Genomic DNA, 23,376 nt, shown 5'->3' with positions numbered 1-23,376 from the left:
AAGAATCATACTGGATGGATTAAAGATTGTGTAAATATTTATTAATGCACTGATCAGCAGATGAATCAGAAATCTGACAATATGGCTGATTAGAATCATACGTACACATGATTTTATTCTTTTTCCACATTAAATAAGGATTCACTTCAAATCTGCAGTATTGTACACAAAATAATCAACAGGTGGGAAAAGCTACAACAGATAAACTCTACACGTGTTACAAGTCCATTAAGATAAAGTGAATATAGAGCAAAACATTGTTAATCTGCTGTCACAATCCTACAGTTTAAATATGATGTTAAATGATTTAAATGCAACAGAGCTTCAGGCGGGAATGTCTGTAACGAGCTGTTCTCTGAAAGAGGCACACAGTCACGCTGCTTCTCTCCTCCGGTATGAGCCAAACTGTCTCCAATACAATAAAGATGAACTGATATACAGGAAGCGAGGGTGCAGGGTTTTAACTCAACATAACAGGTAAAAGAACACTGAAGATATCTGACATATAACAACGGAAAGATCAGACAAATGAGAAAGTAAAAGATATAAAACATTGGCGATATACAGCTTGTAACTGAACACACAGTATGAATGAAATGAAATAAGGTGTTGTACATGGAAACGTCATTAAAAGCTAAACATCGTATGTTTCTCCCTCGCACTGTTGGTGATGTCGTTTTAAAGGAGATATGATACATAATATTTAAACAACGCCAACCTCATGTTAGTGTGAGACTCCTCCTGGGTCCTCCTGCTCACCACCTCAAGCGTGCAAGTTGTTTTTATTAATAGAGAAAGAGAGTTTTGTTCTTTTGGATCGCTGCTTTTTCTTTATAGAAATACTTTTTTCCCAACAATACAAACAAAGATCTGGACTTCTGTTCTGGTTTAAACACAGCCGAAAGCAGAACTTCCTCCACTACCTCCCTGCCCCATGCATCGTCTTCCCCGCCCCCCTCCCCTCAGTGCACCAGCTCCAGCTGGCTGGTGGAGAACGGCAGCACCCCGCTGACGTAGTAGGCGATGCCCAGGGAGAGCAGGGCGATGACCACCAGCAGCAGCAGCACCCTCCAGAAGCCCAGGTCCTCCACGAACTCCTGCCAGGTGGTCCGGAAGCTGGACAGGACGCCCTCGCTGCTCTGCAGGTTGGGGTTGAGTAAGGAGTGGCTCTCCATCGCGCTGGGACGGACAGACGGAGGACATGACTGTTACAAACAGGAGCTCTACTCCACCTTCTGCCTCCAAGCACGCAGCTTCACTGTGACGCGTGTCTGAGGTTCTGCAGCCTCGCCGCGTTGTATTTAAATAAAATCAGAAGAAGATAACACAAGATAAGCTTTTAGTGCCTCCACTGTCAACAACCCAACTTGTGTTTTGGCTCTAGACAGGAAATGACCCGAGTGGACAATCAGTTTAGTGTCTTTGTTGCATGTTTTTCTAACAGCCGTAAGCTTAACTTGTCTCGTTTCCTGTTTTGATATACAATGCTTTTATTTTGAAGGTGACTATGTTGTTGAGAAGTACGGAGACGTTTTGATGGATTTAGAACACAAACAGACACATTTAAATGTATCAGCATCGGCACATGGTTGGTGCATGTTGTGTTCAAGTGAGTTAGCATTAGCATTAGCTCTATGTGTGTAGGCTGCAGTCATGCTAACAGGGAGAGAGTTAACACATATTTGTTGTTTTGTGTATTTGTACACAGCTCTCACACTGGTTTGGGATAAACAATATTCACCTGACTTCAGTTCATGTGCATGGAAAGAGCTGCTGGCTGCTGTAACTGTTCCTCCACAAACATAAGATAACGCTAAGTTCAAATAAACAACAACAAAAAAGAAAGTGTGGATGGAAACAAAGTTTTAGGCTTTTAAGGACTAAACTTCCTCTTTGTGTGTGAGTCCCTCTGTTCTACTCTGTAAACATTAAGTAAGCTTATGTGAAGGCATTATAACAGATCAGCTGATTCTTCCCCGTTGGTTTGTTCACACATGAATCATCACTGCCTCCAGGCAAAACCCAACAAAGGAGCGCACACACACACACACCCACACCCCACACTGCCTCACACTCTCACACATGTAGTTCACCTCTCACTGTCGGCCATCTGCATGGTCTCCAGCTTGGAGTGGGGTCCCCTGTTGAAGCCCTTCACCTCCTGCTCCTCCAGTCCTTCCAGCAGACGGATGGCGTCCTTGTTGACGCCGCGTCTCTTCGCCAGCACCAGAGGGGTGGAGCCATTGTGGTTACTGTTGAGCAGAACAACCGACAGACATACGGTTAGAAACGAAGGACAGGCTGGAAATATCAAGGTCGACTGCTGGATAAAAAGGAAACCACATTTCAAAACTGTCATTTCACCCACGCACCCACACAATCACTTCTTCTGTGGTTCACAGCTGTTGTTATTATGACTAATGCTGTGTCAAATTAAAAACAAACTATGCGATACGGACAAGAGTCAGTTCCCCTCATGAGCAGATAAAGACACTGTTGCTCTGCAGCCGGATGAGACGTAGCAAGGTGTGCCCCTGAGGTCAACTCTTCAGCTTTAACAGTTCCTCTCACTCAGTCATTCCGTGCCAAGCTGCCTTTACATTACAGCATCATTCCTGAGATCACTGTTTGGTATTTGTGGTCACTTTGCAACGCTTGGGCACAAACTCTCACTGATTACAAACAGTGGCCACTGATAAAAGACCATTTACCATCTAACTTTCTGAGCTCCTACTAGAAGAAGTGCGATGAAACACTGCTCAAAATGCAGAGTTCTTACTTGTTAACCTATCCGACTTCACACAGAAGCAGTTGTTTGGTAAAGCATTACAACAGGGCCGTGAAATGTTGAGGGTTCAGTGTGAAACACAAGGAAACTTCAGTTTGTCACAGTCTGTGTTGTTGGAATACTTGCAGAATGGAAGTTGTAAATGTTAATCAGCGTTTCACAAACACACTGGAATAACTTCTGATCAGCTTTCACAGTTGCAGGTGAGTGTTAACTGTCTATAAAGTAAAACACACAAATATATTGATACCGCACAATCAGAAGAACCGCTTCAAGTTTCAGATTTCACACCGCCTGGCTGCTTTCCATAAAATGTATTAGAGGTGAGTGTGGCTCAGCAGAGTGTAATAACACGGGTCCCTCCCTTTCCTGATGTGGTTTCTAGTTCATCTCGTGGTGTGTTTCTACACTACACCACACCGCTCACCTACACTTGCTGAAATGACTTCACACACCACTGTTGGTTTATGTTTGCCTCTTATGTTGCCTTTTAACACATGGGCCCGGTTGATTTACAGGTTGATTTAATTCATATTTATTTAGGGCTTAATGAAGTGTTAATAGCTTGAAGGAGATGATGATTTGAACAGTCAGCTTTAGTGTAACAACACCCACTTCACTGCAGTGTTTATTCAGCAGATTGAGCATGACTTAAACTGACTCTTAAATGATTAAACTGTTTGATAAAACTCCTGTGATACAGCTTCTCCGTGTTAAGAGATAAACACCATGGCTGTCTTTTCATTGAGCTATTAAGGGAAACTAAGAGAGACTCATACGGCCTTCTGAGCACACAACCCTCCTCTGTTGTGAGGAGGGATCTACTTCTTTAACTCCTCAGCCTGTGAATGAAATGACAGGCTTGAGGCAAATGGTATCGCACTGTAGAGACAATACATTTGTTTGGTTGATGATTAATATATGAAATATTTCACACCGAGCGTGCAGACATGTCATTGGCACAACAAGGCCGCTGTCTCTCACACACACACACACACACACACACACACACACACACACACACACACACACACACACACACACACACACACACACACACACACACACACACACACACACACACACACACACACACTCTAGAGAGAGGAGGCTAATAAGAACCTCCAGGTGTCATTAAACCTGTTTCAGTTACCTCCTCCGGCTACGTCCACACTAATACTAACACTCTTCTTTAACATGTCTTTGTTTTAAAGAGCTCATCTTTCACACTGTGATGTTTACATGAAATATGAGAAACCTGGCGATTAGTATCCACGTCTACGAGATCATACCAGTACCCGTCTGTCTGCCCGCATGTTTCTTTCAATCTCAGCCACTCATTTCAGTAACCACATCAGTTGAGAATGAACCCTGGGTGACTAAACTCTGCTGAGTTTCACCACACAATTTAGTTTCGTTGTTAAATCCCTGGTGATGGAAAACAACAGTTTACTAATCTACTAGGAGTACTCCAGGATATCCAGGTTTTATCTTGAAATTGAGATACGGGTTTATCCAGGTTACTGAACCTAGGATATAGTGTTTAAAAGCACAAAACAGAAGCATTACACATCAAAAAACATGTGCATGTAAGTGCACATAGTGTGATTTTGTTCATCACATTTCTTACCAGATATCGATCTTCAGCCCGTTGGAAACCAGGAACTGTATAGTATCCACATGACCACACAGATGGAGGGCCGTATTTCCCTGAAAATCCGTGGCCAACAGATCTGCCCCGAACTTGTGCAGGAGGCGGCATATGTCCACGTTCCCTCGGGCGGCGGCTAGGTGCAGGCCGGTGCGGCCCCTGTTGTCCCGGATGTTGGGGTCGCATCCCGTCTCCAGGAGCCGCTTGGCGAAAGGCAGGTCTCCATCGATGCAGGCCTGCAGCAGAGGCACGTTGGTCTGCGACGAGTCGTTGATGAAGACATAGGACATGTCCGAGTGGGTGTCAGAAAATTCCAGCGTAACTGCATTGAGGATCGAAGAGGAAAAACAGGACATATGTTTCAGTGTCAATGACGATTATTAGCACTGAATAGTAGACATTAAGGGTGTAACAATACACGTATTCATATTGAACCGTTCGGTACGAGGCTCACGGTTTGGTACGCATTACGAACCGAACAATACGTTTGAATAATACTGTTACATGTGCTGACGATGTGCTGTCTGACACTCCCACCACGGAAGAACAGCTTTCTACTCCAGTCAGGCACTGTTGCGCTGTGAGGCACGCTACACTAAGCTAGCTCGTTGCAGTATGGCTAGTAACGCCATTATTTACCAGAGCAGAAATAGAAGATCCTCCAACGGCCTATACAAGTCCGGTGTTTGGAGCCACTTTGGTTCCCCTGTGATTTATGAGGGCCTCCTAGCAAAGATCAGACAGATTGTGACCTTCTCTCACAGAAGCACAACAGCAGCACACGTTGTTTTGAAGACAAAACAGGAGTTGCTGCAGCTTCCTGCACACAACCTAATCCAAGGTGTACATGGAATTCCATGCAGATGGAATTCCAGCATGGCTGGTTCCACTGCAGGTGAAATCAGAGATGTGCTGAATCCAGAATCCAAACCTTCACCCATTTTGTTTTGACAATTGACAAATTGTCTTTCCTCATCTGCTGTATTTACACATGCATGCACGCACGCAAGCACCAGGATTGTTTCTTTTGTTTGTTTATAACTACAACAAACAATGCTACATTTTAGTTTTTATAAGAAACTTTTTATTTTACACGCTGCTAAGAAGACGCCCCAGAAGATGGGTCACTCAGGTATAGTTCCATCATTGTTCAAAGTAAAAAAAAAAACTTTATGATGTTAGTTTTAATGAATAAATATATATTAGACTAGTAATCCTTGTCAGGATCGAGCAGCATTTCTATTGATAGAACAGTTAGACAAACAACCACAGGCTTTATACAGAACTATAATGAATAAGATCTATGAACCAGAATATTGGAACATATTTAGCATTGTCTGTAGCAGAGCAAAGATAGTTGCACTAAGCGGGCATTGTTGGCTTAACACAGCAACATAACCTGTGATATGAGGGTTTGTTTGAATAAACGTTTCAGAAATCAAGGTGACAGCCGGCTCACACTTGATTTGCAAGAGATTTGCATCGAGAAGAGTTAAATAAACTGGGAGGAGAATGAAGTCACTCTCCCTCTGGGTGTGTGCTGATTGATTTGTTCCCCTGAGGCGTCCGCTGCAATTCAAGGAATTCTTGCTAATACACAGCCGATTTAGTGGGCTTGGACACAATTAACCAACAAACACTTTGTGGTCTGTGTAACAGTAGCCTTATATTCAGCGACCTTATTTATCGGTGCATTTTGTTACCTTAAATTGGATGAAATACTATACATTGTATTTCACTTCTAGCTAAGTAATGTCATGTACTACTGCACATTAGTTCCCAGCAGCCTAAGTCCTTTCACCTTAACCATACAGAATATTACATTATTGACAGAGGAATCCACTTTTAGCCAGTGTAGCTAACATTTTATAGCTATTTGTAACGGATAATTAGTGTTATAGCTAGCTAATGTAGCTTCAACTAGCTTGCAGTGATAAAGCTGGCAGCAACGTCAAATCATAATTTATTGTTATGACATATCCAACTCTTAGCACACAGCGACATTACAGACTGTAGCAGTTACCCAAAACAAACCGTTAGCAGGTGATAATCTTGACAGCTAATGTAAAGAAGCTAGCGGAGCTAATGTTAGCTAGCAGGCTAACGTTTTACACACACCGGAAACAGATTAACGCGTAATTTCATAATCGTAGAAACGGTCACACGAACTAAACAAGTATTTAAGAAGTTTTTCTGTCCGTCAGTTTCATTACTCACCTGTTAATATGTTCCCAATTAGCAGAAAAAAATACACTTCGCTCTTCTTTGAGCTAAGGTTACTAGCAGTGTTGTTGTGATGCTGAGCTTCTTCTGTTTACCAAACCACAGCACAGCTTCTTCACGCCACCTACCGGCCAGGAAGTGTCATTACAGGGATTATAATTTAATTTAAAGAGTATTTTCCTTCTCTAAATCAAGATTTTTAGCTAAAATGATCACACCGTATTTTATCAAATGTACCTTTCTACATTTCAGTTTATATTTTATTAATGTGATCACTACTGTGTACCAGTCTACCTCAGTACTATATATTTTACTTGCATTATTGTCCTGTGTATTACTATCTTTATAATCTTGGAAATTCACTCCGATCAGGAAAGGAAAATAAAAATACTTTCTGTTTAAAACAGATATATTGCACACATTTTAATAGAATTGTTTTATATTTTTACTGTGAATTTTTTTTAATGTTATATTTATGTTTCAAAGTATGACTTTTTATTTCTATTCCTATGCTTATTGTTGTTCAACAAGTCTTTTCAAGTCAATTTCGACCTGCTGTTTGCAATTTATGAATAAGTATATTACAATTTGTATTTAGAAAGTGACTTTGACTCACTATCTCGTACTTCTCTTGACACAAGAAGTCAAACATGTGAAATATTACGTCATCATTTTGACAGAAATAAGTCAAAACGATCTGCTCAACGTTATCTTAACACACGGACTAAAGCACAACAAAACATGTTTCTACAAAACATTCAAAAAATACTCACGTTTTATGTCAAATAATTCTGTGTTAGATATTCTCAGTTAGTTCAGAGACTTTATTTCAACGTGTGTGAGCACAGAAATACACATTACAGTAACAGACATGTTATCAATGTTGTATTGTTATAGATCCTCTTTGAGGAAAACTGCATTTCTTTTCTGTCCCTCCGGGCACTAACAGCACAAAACATTCCAACTCTTGTCAGCGCTTTCTGAAAACGGGGTAAAGACCAAAACATTATAAACGGTTGATGCGTCTGTTAAATCATCAGTGGCGAATATATTTTCCATATAAAAAACAGAATCCTAAAAGGCATTTGTTTTTTTTCGTTTTCCATCATATTTAATGTACACATCGTTATCTTCCCGTTCCCTCCCATCTCAGTAAATAAAGCCAGAGGATAGTATCATGATCTCAGTCAAATAATTACAATCTAGAAAAAAAAAATGAAGAGGAAAATGAAATGAAAAAGAAGTAAAATGCGGCATAGTTATATAGAATCAGGGCTACCAGCAGAGAGACAGAGCTATGTGCTAGACACAGTGGTCATAGTGGTTACAAGTCACCCAGTAGCCTTCACTGTCCGAGGATAACGACGCGAGGAAACCAAAGTCAGCGCAAACAAACGCTAAATTCCGTCATAAATATGTCTGTAAAAATCTACATTTATAGACAGAAGATAAGTGATGACTTCCTTATTCTTATCCAAGGACAGAGAAAAGACACATAGACTGTAAAAAATAATATATATATATATAAAACAAAGAGCTAATAGCTTTGGTGGGAAATACAGAAAGCGTTATATACAGCAATAATTAACAATCTATCAGAGTGTGTGTGTGTGTGTGTGTGTGTGTTTGGTTTCCTGTTGCCATCTGAGTAAAGTTTGGTCACAAAATAAAGATGAAAGCCTGTGAAGGTGGAGAGGAAATATGCCCCTTGATTTGGTTTATTGTTCTAACGCATGTGAGTTCACATCAGTGCAATATATATATGTGTGTGTGTGTGTGTGTGTGTGTGTGTAGTCACTCCTTACTTAGCTGTTGCAGGGATTCAGCTTTAGCAATTTAGAGGAAAAGAGCTGTGGGGGAGGGTTTCTCCTTTTAATCGCATGTTTAATATTTAAAAATATTGTCTTTCAAGTCAGTGAGGGTTGTTGTAGCACCAGAGAGTCTTATTGTGAAATGTACAGAGATCATGCGGGCGAACGAAACATGAAACATGCGAACGTTGAAGGACTGCAAACTATTAAAATCAACTTGTGGAGAATTGCAACTTGCTTAAAAGAATAAAAATCACGACAGTGGACCTTAACTTGGCTTTTTTTTTTTTTATATTTCTCAGCTGAAAATATATTTATGTTGTTAGAAAGTCAAATCAAATGAGCAGAGAGGGAAATTATAAAAAGGATATTGGAAAAAGCGAGTTCTTTTCTGCCCTAAAAGTTGCTGTTGGTCATTTAAAATGTTCAGTATTGACTGAACAAGTTGTGTTCCACCACTGATTTGCTTGTAAATGTATTAACTCTCTCTATTCTTTACAATTTTCTCTCGTGCATCTGATGCTTTACATAGAAAATGAGGTAAATACTGTACATCAGCTTGGAAAAAAGTGGCACGTAGCACACTAATAGCTCACTTAAATGCTTTTTCAAGAAGGTTATTTGATTTCCGTACCATAATGAAATGATTAATTCCTGCGAAACATGCAAAAACAACCAGAGGGCACAGCTTTTTAACGTGATATAATCTGTGACAGCACCGCAGTAAAAAGTGGTCGTAGCGAAAAAGAAGAAAAGTCAGGTGATTCTGCTTCAGTTAGATCAGCTCACGAAAGTTAAGACCTTTAGATTCAACCAACTCTCAAACACACCAAAGCTGGACTCAGCTGTCTGAGCTGATCCCCTGAAGCAGACCGACCAGAAGGGGGCGCCGCCGCTCTCCGAGGTAGCCGAGAACGACTCTCGCCACGAAACCGACACGAAATACAGAAGACAGACACAATATAAACACTTAAAACAATAGCACCATTGTCAGTGATAATCTAGGGAAGAGCGATGGAGCTCTTCTCTTTCCATTTCCTCACTCAAACTCGTTTGTTTTTCTTTTTGTAACAAGCCGTTCGTTCCTAAAAGGGATCAAAAACTCTAAAAAAAAACGGAGTCGATGTCGTTCGACTCCGCTCTTGAGAGAAGCAGGAGCGGGGCTCGTTTTCAGTCAGTGTTCTTTTTTATAGATTTCTTTATAAATCATCTCATCCTCCGTCATCAGCACCTCTCTCTCTTTTCCTTTGAGGCGTTTATATGTCACCTCCCATCCCTCCGGCTCCTCCTCCTCCTCCTACTACAAGATCTTGCTGCAGACTTGGCAGCGGCTGACTCTGAAGCGCTCCTGGCCTCCCTTCAGGGTCTCCTGCGCCGGCGAGTAGGCGAACTCCTGGCTGGGCTCCACGGTGGTGAGCCAGAAGCTGTACTCGTTGGCGAAGAAGTGGCAGCTGCCCTTGGCCCCGTTGCACTCGATGAACGGCGTCGCGCGGAAATCCTCCAGGCAGGAGCCGGGAGACTGCAGGGACTGACCGCCGCCCTCAGAGCCGGCTGCCGTGTGCTGCACGGGAGAGGAGGAAGGTTACTTCTTCATTTGTTCGACACCAATTTTGCGCAGAACCCTACATGAGAAATTGGTTTTAGTCCTGAGTTTACCATGAGGAAGGAGTATCCTATCCAGAGACTCCTCCAGCGGGGAGGGCAGGTGGGGATGGTCATGTCCTGACTGTGGACCGCCACAGGTTGAGACGGAGCCTCACACACAGCACACCTGGATTGTTCATTGCAAGAGGAGAGAGAGAGAGTTGAGAGATGAATGTAATACACACACACACACACAGGTGTGGTACATTTACTTGTCCCCCAAACGGGTTCCAGTACCTGCTGATGTAAGGTTGTATCTGCTGCTCGGCCACGGGCATCATGGGTATGGGCGCGGTTGTGGAGAGCCAGTAGGATTTGTCGTTGCGGCTGGCGTAGTAGCAGATCTCGTTGGGGGAGCAGTAGAGGAAGGGGATGGTGCTGAACCTGGGGAGGCAGGACCCTGGCTGACCTGGAGACACAAAGAGAGAGAGAGAGGGGTGACTCTAATTTCCAGTTTTCGGGTAGAAATCTGGTTTTTTGCAACAGATTTGATCTGATACAACATGTTATCTTTAAAAACATCTCACTCTTGACTGTAACAACATGTTACGGAACTGAATAAATAGTGTTTTTCCGTACCGAGGTCCTGGTTGTGTGCCTTGTCCTGTCCCTCCACAAACAGCAGGCTGTATCCGTCCCACAGCGTGGCCATGCCCTGAGGACACATGGGAACCTGGGCGCTCTGGCTGTGCTTCACCAGAGTGTAGCCGATGCTGGAACTGCGGCCGACGCCGCCGGGAGAGCCGGGACGACCGACTGCACCGGTGGGACCTGAAGGAGAGGAAACGAGGAGAAAGTAGACCCAATATCTTTTATTTTAATACTATTTTATTCACGTTTTTTTAACTGTGTTTGTCATTATTAAATTGATTTCTGAAATAATAAAAATAGTCAATCAGTGTCAAGACTGTATGACATAAATAATAAATGTCTTTTTAACGATTAAACAGCATTTTCACCCTGTAATTGTAGCATCATCGGCATCCATCTTTTAAAATTCACAACAGTTTAGAGCTAAAGATCCTCTTTTTAGGAAAATTACAAAATATTATTATGAATTTGTCAAAATATAATGTAATGAAGGGAGACGTAACAATGTAAGAAGTCTGATTACTTCTTCTATTATGTTTTCTACCAACTTTAACAGGGAAAATGTGCCACATTTGTCATTTTCTGCTTCAGCATCTGAGACCGAACAGTTAGAAATAAGCTTCATCTCCGACAGACCGCTGACCTTGTTCTCCAGTGGATCCGGGGAAACCGGGGGGTCCGGCGTCGCCGATGGGTCCGAGAAAACCAGGAGATCCGGTCCTGCCAAGTTTACCCACTGGACCGGGACGACCCTTAGGACCTGCAGCAGGAGAGTCCAGACAGCCATTTAGTTTCATGTCTATTGTCATATCTGTTCATTTTCTGTCTCTCTACGGTGTAAAACAACACATTAACTGTACTTTACTCAATCACAACCTTTATGTACATATTAAATATATATATATATATTCAAATAGAGGTACATATACCTAAAACACTGATGCTTTACTAGTTATAATGTTTGCTATGCCAGTAAAGCAATTGTTCAACATTTTGGGAAACAGACTTATTTGCTTTTTTGCTGAGAATGAAATGAGAAGATCGATACAACTCTCATGTACGCCTCAAAGATGAAGCTATAGCCACCAACTGGTTAGCTTAGCTTAGCATAAACACTGAAAACAGGGGGAAGAACTAGCCTGGCTCTGCACAAAGGCAACACAAAAAGCTCACTGATTAACACGTTACATCTCATGAGTAGATTTCTTTTAACCTTTCGACAGAGCTAGCATAATCTATTATACCTGTTTTTAGCCTTTATGCTAAGCTAAGCTAACAGTCCTCATATTTAACGCTCGGACATGAATCTAACTTTTTTAGATAAAAAAGAGGGAGACAATAAAAAAGATATTGGCATTAATGATAAAGAGCTATAATAGTAAACAGTGTCTTCAACATGGCAGAGATCATTTGAAATGTCACCGCTCACCTGGGCGTCCAGGCGTTCCAGGCTGACCAGGTTCTCCGGGTCCACCGGAGCCGCCGCCTACACCGGGGAAACCCATTTCTCCGTAGATTCTCGAGGGGGGGAGTCCCGGTGACCGCGCCACTCCCGGGACGCCCTTACGACCCGGATAGCCTGGAGAGCGAGGCACAGGATGAATATGAGGGAATAAAGGGAACCATCACAATGTACCTGTGGAATGACTGAAGTCCTCCTACCTTGTGTTCCCTTGGGTCCTTTGTTACCATAATAACCAGGGTCACCGGGGAAACCCTTGAGACCAGGACCTCCGCTGTAGCCGGTCTCACCTCGTCCTCCTGCAAAGCAGAGACACAATGTTTTACTTTATTTCTTATTTTGTCATAACTTGAGTTTAGAGGTGTTTTTGGGGCCCGTCTTCACCTTTGAAGTTGGAGCCGCCGGGGAGTCCAGGGCCTCCGGGGATGCCCGGGTCTCCTTTCCTGCCGGGGGAGCCGGGGAAGCCCGGGAGCCCAGAGTCACCTCTGTCTCCCTGGGCTGTGCCTGGACCAGGCGGGCCGGGGGGACCTGAAGGACCTGGGAGACCTGGAGGAGAGAGGAGGGGAGAGGGTTAGGAGGGGAGGAGAGGTAAGAAAGGAAATGACAGGATAGGAAACGAAAAGGGAAAATCAGGTTGAGAAAAGGGAAAGGAACAGTAAGGAAAGGACATTGGACCGAGGAAATGTATTTACCATACTCTCCGTCCAGTCCAGGGAGACCGGGGTCTCCAGAAGGTCCGGGAATATTTGACCCCACAGTGGGACCAGGAGGTCCGGGCAGACCAGGGAACCCTATGCGTCCAGGACCACCTGACACAAAAACAAACCCGCAGTCCTTACTTTTGATATCGTATCATTAAATATATACTCAGTGAGCATTTTCAAACGTCCTTCATCTCACCTGAATCTCCTCTCTCTCCCTTCGGTCCGGGGTAGCCTGGAACTCCTGGATAGGAGACGCCTCTCTCCCCCTTAAAACCTGGAGCACCGGGGGAACCTGGGAAACCTCCTCCACTCGGACCTGGATCCACAGACAACAACACCTTCAACAGCAGCTCGTCTTCAACGTCGGCAAACTGCAGAACAGTCTCCCTTCTGTTTCTTTTAGTTTATTCTGTACGCACGAGTATTTGTCACGTGGGATTTTAAATAATCAGCGATAAATGCACTGAATGTTTTAAAGAAGCTGTGGTGAGAGAGGCTTGAGCAAGTACATGTTCTACATCCTGGTCTCCAGAGTTCATCCATTTGTTTGAAATGGATGAACTCTCTTCTGACTCTTGTCAAAGTTCCACACAAACTGCCACTAGAAGCATGATTCTGGTGTGTGTAATGAGGTCCTTGCCTGGGGTTCCAGGGAGGCCTTTAGGTCCACCAAGACCATTAAGTCCGTCCAAACCGGGGGATCCGGGCAAACCTGTAAAAACACAACAGAGTGTTTGTCTACAGAACCTGCTCATATTCTTCCTTTTGTCGTGTTAACTCGTCTCACGTGGAAACAAAAAGTTCATATTTCTCTCACCGTTGGCTCCAGGACCTCCAGGACCTGCAGGCAGACCAGGAGTCCCGTCTTCTCCTCTTCTTCCCGGGTAGCCGGACTGGCCCTTGGGCCCGGGGAAACCATTGGAGCCTGCAGAGGAGACGGGGGCAAATGTGTTACTATCTGAGTCTGGCTCTTCTCTGTCTGGTCAGGTCTTGAAGGAAGTGAAGCGGCCTCTCTCACCCATTATTCCAGGCCGCCCTCCTTCACCAGGACCTCCCTTCGTTCCGGGGTAACCTGGACCTCCCGGAAAGCCGTTGTCCCCGGGGGCGCCGTCGATGGCGCGGCCACCTGAAGAGAGACAATCAGATGTTGGATATCAGATGTTTTTAAAGTGGTGGGAAAAACGTCAACACACGAGTGTGAAGTTAAGAGCACTTTAAAGGAGCGGCTGTTGGACATTCCAGAGGAAACACGTTTATATTAAGGTACGGTGTGGTTGTGGTGAGTCTTACCTGGGAAGCCTGGCTCTCCTGGCTGGCCTTTAGCTCCTGGAACTCCAGGATAACCATAACTTTCTCCGGGTGCACCTGAACATGTGAGTCAAACGATGGATCTATGAATTCATATACAGATGTGATTGATATTTTTTTGGGGGGTTGGCGGGATATTTACACTCACCTTTTCCACCGGAACGACCGAACTCTCCGGGGTTGCCAGGAAAACCAGGTGAACCGTCGTCCCCCTGAAAGAAGGCGTCAGAACTTGAGTCTCGCCGGTTGAACTTGTTGCATGTTTACGTTTTGTGAGTGTGTTTTTTTTTTACCCGTGGTCCCGACGTGCCGGGGAATCCCATGATTCCAGATTCTCCCTTCGGCCCGGGGTAACCTGGACTTCCCGGCTGCCCGGGGAACCCAGGCTGTCCCGGCTGTCCTTTACTCTGCTCAGCGTAACCGGGAAGTCCAGGCAGACCCTGACGACCGGGCGTACCTGGCAGACCCTTGTCACCTGAAGATTTGATCAGATTATGTGCTTTTGTTGGTTTAACTGATACAGTCTGTGTCTCAGTTGTGAATATACGGTAAACAGGAAGTAGTGTTACCTCTGGGTCCGGGGAAGCCGGGAAGGCCGCTGCCTCCTGGTGATCCGGGATCACCTCTTTCCACAAACTCTTGTCGAACAGGAGGAGCGGGCAAACCGGGGCGACCGGTGTATCCTCTCTCACCTACAGAAGTAAAAACACATTGATGTTAGCGTCAACGAAAGAGCACCGGGTTTATCTACTTCTAGCCATGACGGTGCTGCTTTCACAGCAGCGAAGGATTCATATTCTGCAGAGATGATCGAGGCCCCAACGTGAGCATAAAACGCTCTGAAACCTGGGGTGCAGAGGTAATGGAGTCGGTGCCGGCTCGTCATCGCCTCGTCTTAGTCGCGGGAGAAAAGGTCGCTTAATTGCTCACAGTTTTACTAAAGGAACTCTGGTTGTGACTCAGATCTCATCGTCCTGTTTCCTGTTCTGGACGCTCTACCTTTCGGTCCGGGGAATCCAGGACCGCCAGGGAGTCCGTCTCTTCCGGGGCCTGCAGCCTCTCCTTTCCCTCCAGGGAACCCGGGGCTTCCGTGTCGACCTGGTAGTCCGGGGAAACCCGTCAGTCCTGGGAAACCTGGCTCACCTGTGGAAAGAGACGCAGAACGAAAATGTTGCCGTGACAGCGAGGAGACGTTAGAACATTAACCGTGGTGATAAACAGTAGCTCCGGCTTACCCTTCCTTCCTGGGACTCCTGGGATTCCATCTCTAGTTCCTGGTCCTGGTGGTCCAGGGGGTCCCCTAGACCCTGGTGATCCCGGGGTGCCGGGCTGTCCCGGGGTTCCCTTCATTCCTGCCGGCCCCGGGAAACCTGGGTCTCCTCTTTCCCCCTTCCGACCGGGGAAACCTGGCGGAGGACGGATGATGACGGGACACGAGACGGACAAAAGGAAGACGGAGAGCGCTTTAGTCAGACACGGGTCACGATCTACATCATGAATGGACACGTCTGTCTAAAAAAACTGGATAAATAACATAAGAAAATGAAAAAATAAACATAAATTCACTTAATCAGACACAAAACTCACTAAAAGCCAACAAATATAAACTTACCTTATTTTTAAAATAATAAATGAACTTACCGTCAACACATTTATTAATAAATATAGCAACTTACACATTATTTGTATTCTTAACACACACACACATGTTCCTTTACATTGTGTATTTGCTTTGGTTAGGCTGCAATTGCACTTGAACAGATACAAGCACGTTGTGGCTTCTTGCGCAACATGCAGTGATTTAAATGTTTAAACATGTTTCAGATCATATCTTTAATATACTGAAATATTCCGTCGGTTATATTTAAAAACTCCAAGTGCAATTCCAGACTGAATTAGCGACGTTCAACCGCCTGAAGTGTGTTTGTCCGACAGGACGGCGCACTACTACTACTACTGTTTACATCCTTAAAAAGAGAACTCATTTCCATCACATCCACGCAGCTGCGTTAAATTGTCGTGACGCGTCACAGATCTGGGAAAATTAAAAGTCCTTTTTTTAAGGGTGAAGAAAGAATGCCTCTAATGTTGTTAAATAGCACTTTAGCCCAAATCTTTAGTAGCCACACGAGCCGATTAAAGCGATGAACACATCAGATTACACTTCGAGGTGTACTTGAACGACGAGGGTTAGTGCTCGCTGCAACAATAAAACCAAACATCAACCGTCACATTTCTGGAGGACTTTCTGTTTCTGAATCTCTCACAGCTAAAAATGTCCATCTGACCATTAATCAAGCTACGCAATTGTATTTTTTGTCAAATCAGCTGTCCTTCAGTCGGGTGTGATACATTAATTTCAATGCAATGACAGTTAAAAAATAAAATAAAAGAATGAAGTTCATTTTTGAAGAAAACGTGGGAAAAAAACAAGAAAAAAAGATTAAAAATACAAATAATTTCTTCCCTCTCCCTCCGCAAAAAGAAGACAAATTGCACTCGGCTGCAAAACAAAATATCTTTTGTGGATTGTGACAGGGTGAGCAGCTCGTCACACCCCACTGACACCAACATGAATCTATAGAGATGGACATTTTTTTTGCCGCACGGGTGAGAAATGGAGAGCAAGCGGACACCGTGAGGAGCATTGCGGTCAAAGCGTTTGGTCTAGTAGAGCATGAACAGCAGGAGGACGGAGGGACGGAGGGACGGAGGGACGGATGGACGGGCGAGTGGTGGAGAGAGAGTGTCTCACCTTGGCAGCCTATACCGAATGACCCCAACACCAAGAAAAGGATGGAGGGATGATGAGAGGATGGATGGAGATAATGGTGGTGGAGTGAGGAAAAGGAGGGAGGAAATGAGGAGGAAACAAAGAGAAAAATACAAAACAGGAAGAGAGGACATTCTTTTGATGCAGAGTTTAAATAAACAACAGGCACAAAAACAGGCAACTGTGGCGTCCGATTCGTGAACGGAGGATCGTGAAAGAAATACAGTGAAAAAGGGTAAAAGTGAAAAGAACGAGGAGTGAGAGACAACAGCCAAGATCTAAACTAAAACATACGTCTTCTTCTATACATCATGCTAGGAATGACTCTATTTAGACAGACCAGAATAAAATGTCCTGCAAAATTAAACAGATTAAACACTGGACCCGGTTCCCCTCACCTGGTGATCCGCTCAGTCCGCTGCCGCCGGGATTTCCGGGCCGACCGGGAATGCCAAAAGTCGGCTCACCCGAAAGGCCGGGAAGACCGGGACTACCGGGATACCCGTCAACGCCGCGCTCTCCCTTCAGTCCGGGAACACCGAAACGCCCGTCACCACCTGACAAGAGGAAGAGAGACAGTTACAGATGCTGCTGTTTCTTCTTATCGTGGACAAAAACAACAGAGACGCCTGATTTAACACTCGTGGATCCCTCTAAAAAAGTTGCTCTGATGTCCTTCAAAAACTGCCAAAAATATTGTTTTTCCATTTTCACTGAGTTCAATCTTTTCACTAACTTCGGCATCGATCACAACAACCAAATTATTCATTCGTTTTCAGAATTTTAACCCTTTAAATGCAAGATTGTCTCTGTCTGAGACCCACCAGGTGATCCAGGTCCTCCTGGCGTCCCGGGCTGGCCCTTGTCTCCGGGGATTCCTGGTAAACCGTTCTGTCCGGGGTTACCGGGTGTGGCTCCCAGGACCTCTCCGGGCTGACCTTTGGCTCCAGGACGCCCTGGAACACCATCCTTCGCCCTGCCTCCGTCGAAACTCTGTCCTGGAGAACCTGGAAGTCCAGGATCCCCTCTGGGTCCGGGGAAACCTGCACGGAGGAGAGAGGGTGGAGGAGACGTTAGAGGTGACGGATCGAAGGCAGAATCACTTTCATTCGACCTGGATGACAAATCGCACAGAGGCCACGCTGGTTTACCTTGTGGTCCAGGTTGGCCTCCAAAACCTGGGTCTCCAATCTCTCCTTTGCCACCGTTAAACCCGGGACGTCCCGGGTTTCCTGGGAAACCTGGCTCACCTTTAAGACCTGACAACCGCAAACAGATATGACTTCAATGATGAGGATGTTTTATTTTGTTTATTTATAAGAAATAGAAGTTAGCATGAGGAGTGATAACCTGAACAGAATAAAGTGACATCTCTAGGAAATAAAATGTTAATAAAAACATAATGTTTCAAGTGCTTGGACACCTTGTATTTTGACAAAAAGCTCATAAATCTTATTTCAACAGAAAGCACGATGACATTTCTTCTGAAGCGCTTTGTTGAATCGTACCTGGTCGTCCAGGTCCGCCGGGGTAACCGGGGTCTCCAGCCTCACCGGGTATGGAGCAAGGTAACACTTGGCCTGGTAGCAGTCACACGCAGGTTAGCGATCACACGTTAAACACTTTGACAGACGCATGCAGTGACTACAAACGGCTACAACTACGTGCTATATGCTATACACAATATTCCTTTAACATCGTTTCTCAAAGAGTAAATTCTTGTGAATATCTTGCGCACCGTTGATTGTCTGTCGCCTCCATTCACCCCAAATGTTCATTTAGGTTAATCCGAGTTGAATCATGGGTATTAATGTTGTTGTTATTATTATGTGTGTTGTATTTTGAATGCAGTTAGTAGCAAAATTCATCACAATTAAGAGCTGTTAAAAAAATAAATGAGAGTATGATGGATAAAAAATTAAAAGTTAAAAAGCTGTGATTTAAATTTTGGTGTTGTGGAATCAGTTCTATTATTTCCATATATTCCCCCCCCCAAAAAAAAGCACTTAGCAGAGGCTTGAAAACATGCGCCAGGTTTCAGCAGCTTTGATCGGAGGAAGAGGAGAGTAACTGTTTTGTAACTGTCTCTGCGAATATTCGGGTAAAACCTGAAACTTGACCGTCGACCGTCGACTGACTCGGCCGGAGTGGAGTCCCTGAGGTTGCAAAGGACTAATAACAAAGCAGTAAAATAAACACCTACATGTGTATTTGGGGGATGTTTTCTTCCCACTAGCTCTTTGGTTTAACGTTATCAAAAGCAAACATCTGCAGAGCAAAGGTCTGCACATCTGCACGTCTACCAAACTTGACTTGCACTGTGAACACATGATGAGACGATAACCTGATTAACTGAATAAAGTGGCACTTTCAATTCCCATCTAATGATGTCATTTCCTGTTGGGCCGATAAGCTCTGGCCAAGCACGAGATGTTCTATGAACCCACCGGTGGCCTGGATCTAAAAAGCTGTAAATTCCGTTGTTCCCCCCGGGACTCGTTACTCTGGCTGGTGGATGAAAAAGTTAGTTACCCACCCGTTCCCTCTCCGGCGTCATTAACCCCCGCACAGCTGTTTTCACCTGGACAGATACACATGCACAAGGAAGGTCAGAGAGAGGGAGGGATGGACGGATGAGAGAGAGAGAGAGAGAGAGAGAGACAGAGAGAGAGAGAGAGAGAGAGAGAGAGAGAGAGCGAGAGAGAGACAGAGAGAGAGAGAGAGAGAGAGACAGAGAGAGAGACACAGAGGGGGAGGAGAGAGAGAGAGAGAGACACAGAGGGGGAGGAGAGAGAGAGAGAGAGACACAGACAGACAGACAGACAGACAGAGAGAGAGAGAGAGAGAGAGAGAGAGAGAGAGAGAGAGAGGGGGGGGGGAGGAGATGGCAGCATACAAAGCCAGTCAGGGTCATTTGCATGCGGCAATAAAGCAATTTAATCTTTTTTTTTTTTCATCAAACAGATATCAGCAAATCAGCAAATCAGCAATCAATTCCATCCAATTAATTCAAGGCTCATTCAGTTAAGCATATTGAAATGCTGGCTTCAAAGTAAAAATGCTTAAAAATAGGTTATTCCACTCAATGAGAAGAGAGAGAGAGAGAGAGAGAGAGAGAGAGAGAGAGAGAGAGAGAGAGAGAGAGAGAGAGAGAGAGAGAGAGAGAGAGAGAGAGAGAGAGAGAGATGTAACGGCTAAAAATCTTCTCTCTTGGTTTTCTCTCCGCTCATGTGAGTGACAATAACCTTCGTATTAAGAGCAAAATGAATGAGTTGTTGAGCATTAGCGTCATGGTGTGAGAGCACCATGAGTGGCCCAGCTGCTGCTGAGGACTTTGTGTCGTTTGGTCTCAGAGGAGAAGAAGAACCGGATTAAAGGAAGTCTGAAGGAGGCTGCTGGTGTCATTTAGCGTTGTGAGCTAAATTAATTCATCTTTGATGCATTGATTCTTTTGTTTTGTTGGCTTGTTTTTACTGTTGAACCCAGTTGGATTTTGACTTTTGTTCTGGTTAATACAAATGTTAATCACATTAACCTGTCTGGCTCTACATGTCCCAAAGTAACAGCTGAAATCAGCCAGCTGTTTGTCACTGATATTGTGACAATTTGAAAGAACCAAAAACATGCCATTTTGTATTTGCATGTATACATAAATAATTCTTTAAATCAGAAGACAATCTTTTAAGTGTAGATTCATATTTAATATCTTTTTAATGTCCTTTAAACAACATTTGGCTCGGTGGGTTCTTGTACTGACACCAGCATCATCCTTTCAAAGAGCAACCAAATCCAACTCATTTGAATTATTACCTGATTTGTGAATCGCATATTGAGCGAGTGAATAAACTCCTCTGAGACCAAAGAAGCACAGTATCTGTCGCACAATCAGCAATAAAAAAAAAATCTCATCAGTCAACAAAGGAAGCAGTTCATGGATTTGAGATTATTGGCTGCAGAAGAAGTGTATAAGCACATTAATGGAGACCATTAATCATGGAGTTAACTGCAGCAGCCGAGGCATGAAGGTGCGGGGAGAGAAAGTCTAACATGTCGTCCCCTTCGGGTCCGTGTGGCTGCTTCAGCGAGGAGACGTCCTCTACTGGTCTAGGGTGTTAGGATGAGGATGCTACGGTAACTACAGAACACTGATTGGATGGGATGGATGTATGGTTCGGGGGTTTTCACCCTGTGGGGAGAATAAGTCATTACATCCGCACACACACACACACACACGCACGCACACACACACACACGTCCTCTCCTTTCTTTTCACTCGCTCCTCCTCCTCGGCATCACTTACCTTTCGGTCCGGGTAAACCTGGTTGCCCAGGCAGCCCAAAAATACCGGGGTCTCCGGGCTCTCCGCGGAAGCCGGGTGTGCCGGCGTAGCCGACACCGGGCTCGCCGGGGCCGCCGGGATGACCCTTTGTCCCGGGGAACCCTGGGAAACCTTTCTCTCCAACTGTGCCGTAGCCGCCGTCGCCCTGCAGAGGAAAAGCAAAGAAGCATCCCTCCTTTTAAGAACTTGCTCAAACCTTATAGATTGACGTGAATACTGTGTGTCGAAGCACTCACTGGGGGTCCGGGGGACCCGGGGAAGCCAGGCACTCCGTCTCTGCCGGGTGTTCCAGTTTCACCTGTCGGTCCTCTGGGTCCAGTGCCTCCGATCTCTCCTTTCACCCCTAAACCCAGGTTGGGGTAGTAGGACGTCCCCTTCTCTCCCTTACGACCAAAGTACCCTCTGTCGCCAGCACGACCCTGCAGGAGGACAGAAGTGACGGACGCTTGTGGGACTTGGCTTTACAACAAATAACGTGTGGATGCAAAGTGGGACGGAAGCTGTCAACAAAAGAAAAATACTAAAAATCCAAACTTACAGGAGGTCCCTGGACGCCATTAAAGGCAGGTGAGCCGCCGTCACCAACTTCCCCCTTTCGTCCAGCGAAGCCGGGGTTGCCGTTGACTCCTGGGGCTCCAGGTAACCCGGGCAGCCCTGAGGTGCCTCCTCCGAGGCAGTTACAGTCGCCGGGATCACCTGCAGGACGAAGGGAAACGGGACAACAAAGCAGTGACAGTGAAAGGGGCTTAAATGCAAGATGCGTTTTTTCAGGGATTGGTCAAAGAATTAGCAGCGATGCTAACCTCTGTAGCCATTGTATCCTCTTTCACCCGGCTCTCCTATGGCGCCAGGAGGTCCAGGTTGTCCAGGGAGAGTATTGGGGAGAATATCGGGACCACCTGCAAGAACACACACACACACACACACACACACACACACACACACACACACACACACACACACACACAGTTGAATCAATTAGAGGTTGAAATGGTAAATAAGCCACAAAGTAGCCACAAGTAACATACACATGACATTGTTTTTAGATTTCACACTGTTTGAACTTGAGCTGAACTGCACTGACTGTTGTAAGATTAAAAAAAAAAAAGATATCTTATTGTTACTTACTTATTTTTATATGCACTTAAATATTGAATGTATTAGATTTAAACCAGCACAGTGCGAGTGCAGCTCGGTGTCACAGTGTGGAATCAGGATTAGTCTCTTTGGTCAGCGAGTAAAATGAAAGAGTTCAGCAGCTGCTGCAAGACGACAGATGCTTACCTCAAACAAATAAAAATAAAAAGCATTAACTTGTTTATATCGTACTAAAATATAAAACAGCATTGTACTTGAACATGTTCAGTGATTTTACATCGACTATAATGGCCATGAAGAGCTAGCAGCATGCATAGTGCGTTGCAGTTTAGCACCGACACAAACAAAGCAGACAAACTGTGAACAAATAAACATTTGTGATATTATCTGAGAATGGAAGTTCACTCTGGAGCTTTATGGTGAAGAGATTCTAAGGCCGAGGACGGAGATAATGACCCTGTCTAGGTTCAAGGATGACGAATCATTGGTAAGGAAACCTTTGAGCTGAGACTCTTTCACCACCAAATACAGTTATAGTTGGTTTAAAGGAATCTGTATGAGCTACTGAACCATGTTCAGTGTTTTAACTACAGGAGTACGAGCACGGGAGCAAAGCTATGACCTGCAGTGGACGTATTTTGGACACCTAAAACAATCAATATCGGTCTAATTGTACGCTATATTTACAATATGTTCAACGCTTTATCTTGTCGTCAAACAGCTCTTTCTGACGGGGAACTGAAGCGGTTATCTACGCTCTGTTCAAAGCCACCAGACTCCATTAACGACATCCTTGTTGCAGGTCTACCGCTGCCTCAATCGGTTAGTTTGTTTGTGTTGTTGAGTGACTTTTGTGAATCCAAACTTACCATATAAAACACAAAAAGTCAAACTACACAAACAAACTAACCGATCGAGACAGCGGTAGACCTGTAACCCCCTGTGTTCTGCGAGGTTTTGTCAATGGAGTCCCGTGGCTTTGAC

At 44.6% G+C, this 23,376-nt stretch overlaps 2 protein-coding genes across 4 annotated transcripts in view; both read right to left on the bottom strand.

The window, feature by feature from the left end:
- Positions 1 to 25: 25 nt before the first annotated feature.
- Positions 26 to 6,744, bottom strand: LOC306714962 (ankyrin repeat domain-containing protein 46). The gene is made up of 4 exons (XM_079185158.1): positions 6,657 to 6,744; positions 4,419 to 4,761; positions 2,094 to 2,252; positions 26 to 1,179 (listed from the first exon to the last, which is right to left on the bottom strand). Exons 2-4 carry the CDS (start codon positions 4,727 to 4,729, stop codon positions 963 to 965), a joined length of 687 nt encoding a protein of 228 aa, XP_079041284.1. The 5' UTR covers positions 4,730 to 4,761; positions 6,657 to 6,744; the 3' UTR covers positions 26 to 962.
- Positions 6,745 to 7,471: 727 nt separating this feature from the next.
- Positions 7,472 to 23,376, bottom strand: part of col4a6 (collagen, type IV, alpha 6) — a 98,755-nt gene continuing 82,850 nt past the window's right edge. For all 3 annotated transcript variants that reach the window (XM_079184719.1, XM_079184721.1, XM_079184720.1), the window contains 27 exons: positions 22,098 to 22,193; positions 21,833 to 21,990; positions 21,531 to 21,713; positions 21,256 to 21,439; positions 18,464 to 18,535; positions 18,107 to 18,214; positions 17,780 to 17,998; positions 17,354 to 17,512; positions 15,418 to 15,588; positions 15,182 to 15,325; positions 14,752 to 14,874; positions 14,476 to 14,657; positions 14,331 to 14,394; positions 14,165 to 14,239; positions 13,893 to 14,000; positions 13,692 to 13,799; positions 13,515 to 13,586; positions 13,071 to 13,190; positions 12,863 to 12,979; positions 12,555 to 12,716; positions 12,371 to 12,469; positions 12,138 to 12,287; positions 11,352 to 11,468; positions 10,697 to 10,888; positions 10,355 to 10,526; positions 10,130 to 10,244; positions 7,472 to 10,034 (listed from right to left, as the gene is read on the bottom strand). In XM_079184719.1, coding sequence (XP_079040845.1) covers positions 9,774 to 10,034; positions 10,130 to 10,244; positions 10,355 to 10,526; positions 10,697 to 10,888; positions 11,352 to 11,468; positions 12,138 to 12,287; positions 12,371 to 12,469; positions 12,555 to 12,716; positions 12,863 to 12,979; positions 13,071 to 13,190; positions 13,515 to 13,586; positions 13,692 to 13,799; positions 13,893 to 14,000; positions 14,165 to 14,239; positions 14,331 to 14,394; positions 14,476 to 14,657; positions 14,752 to 14,874; positions 15,182 to 15,325; positions 15,418 to 15,588; positions 17,354 to 17,512; positions 17,780 to 17,998; positions 18,107 to 18,214; positions 18,464 to 18,535; positions 21,256 to 21,439; positions 21,531 to 21,713; positions 21,833 to 21,990; positions 22,098 to 22,193 — 3,731 coding nt within the window. In that variant the 3' untranslated portion in view covers positions 7,472 to 9,773. The remainder of the gene's footprint in view (positions 10,035 to 10,129; positions 10,245 to 10,354; positions 10,527 to 10,696; positions 10,889 to 11,351; positions 11,469 to 12,137; positions 12,288 to 12,370; positions 12,470 to 12,554; positions 12,717 to 12,862; positions 12,980 to 13,070; positions 13,191 to 13,514; positions 13,587 to 13,691; positions 13,800 to 13,892; positions 14,001 to 14,164; positions 14,240 to 14,330; positions 14,395 to 14,475; positions 14,658 to 14,751; positions 14,875 to 15,181; positions 15,326 to 15,417; positions 15,589 to 17,353; positions 17,513 to 17,779; positions 17,999 to 18,106; positions 18,215 to 18,463; positions 18,536 to 21,255; positions 21,440 to 21,530; positions 21,714 to 21,832; positions 21,991 to 22,097; positions 22,194 to 23,376) is intronic.

The sequence above is a fragment of the Pholis gunnellus genome, assembly GCF_910591455.1.
Source record: "Pholis gunnellus genome assembly, chromosome: 23".
Lineage (NCBI taxonomy): Eukaryota > Metazoa > Chordata > Actinopteri > Perciformes > Pholidae > Pholis > Pholis gunnellus.
This window is presented reverse-complemented; position numbering and strand designations above follow the sequence as displayed.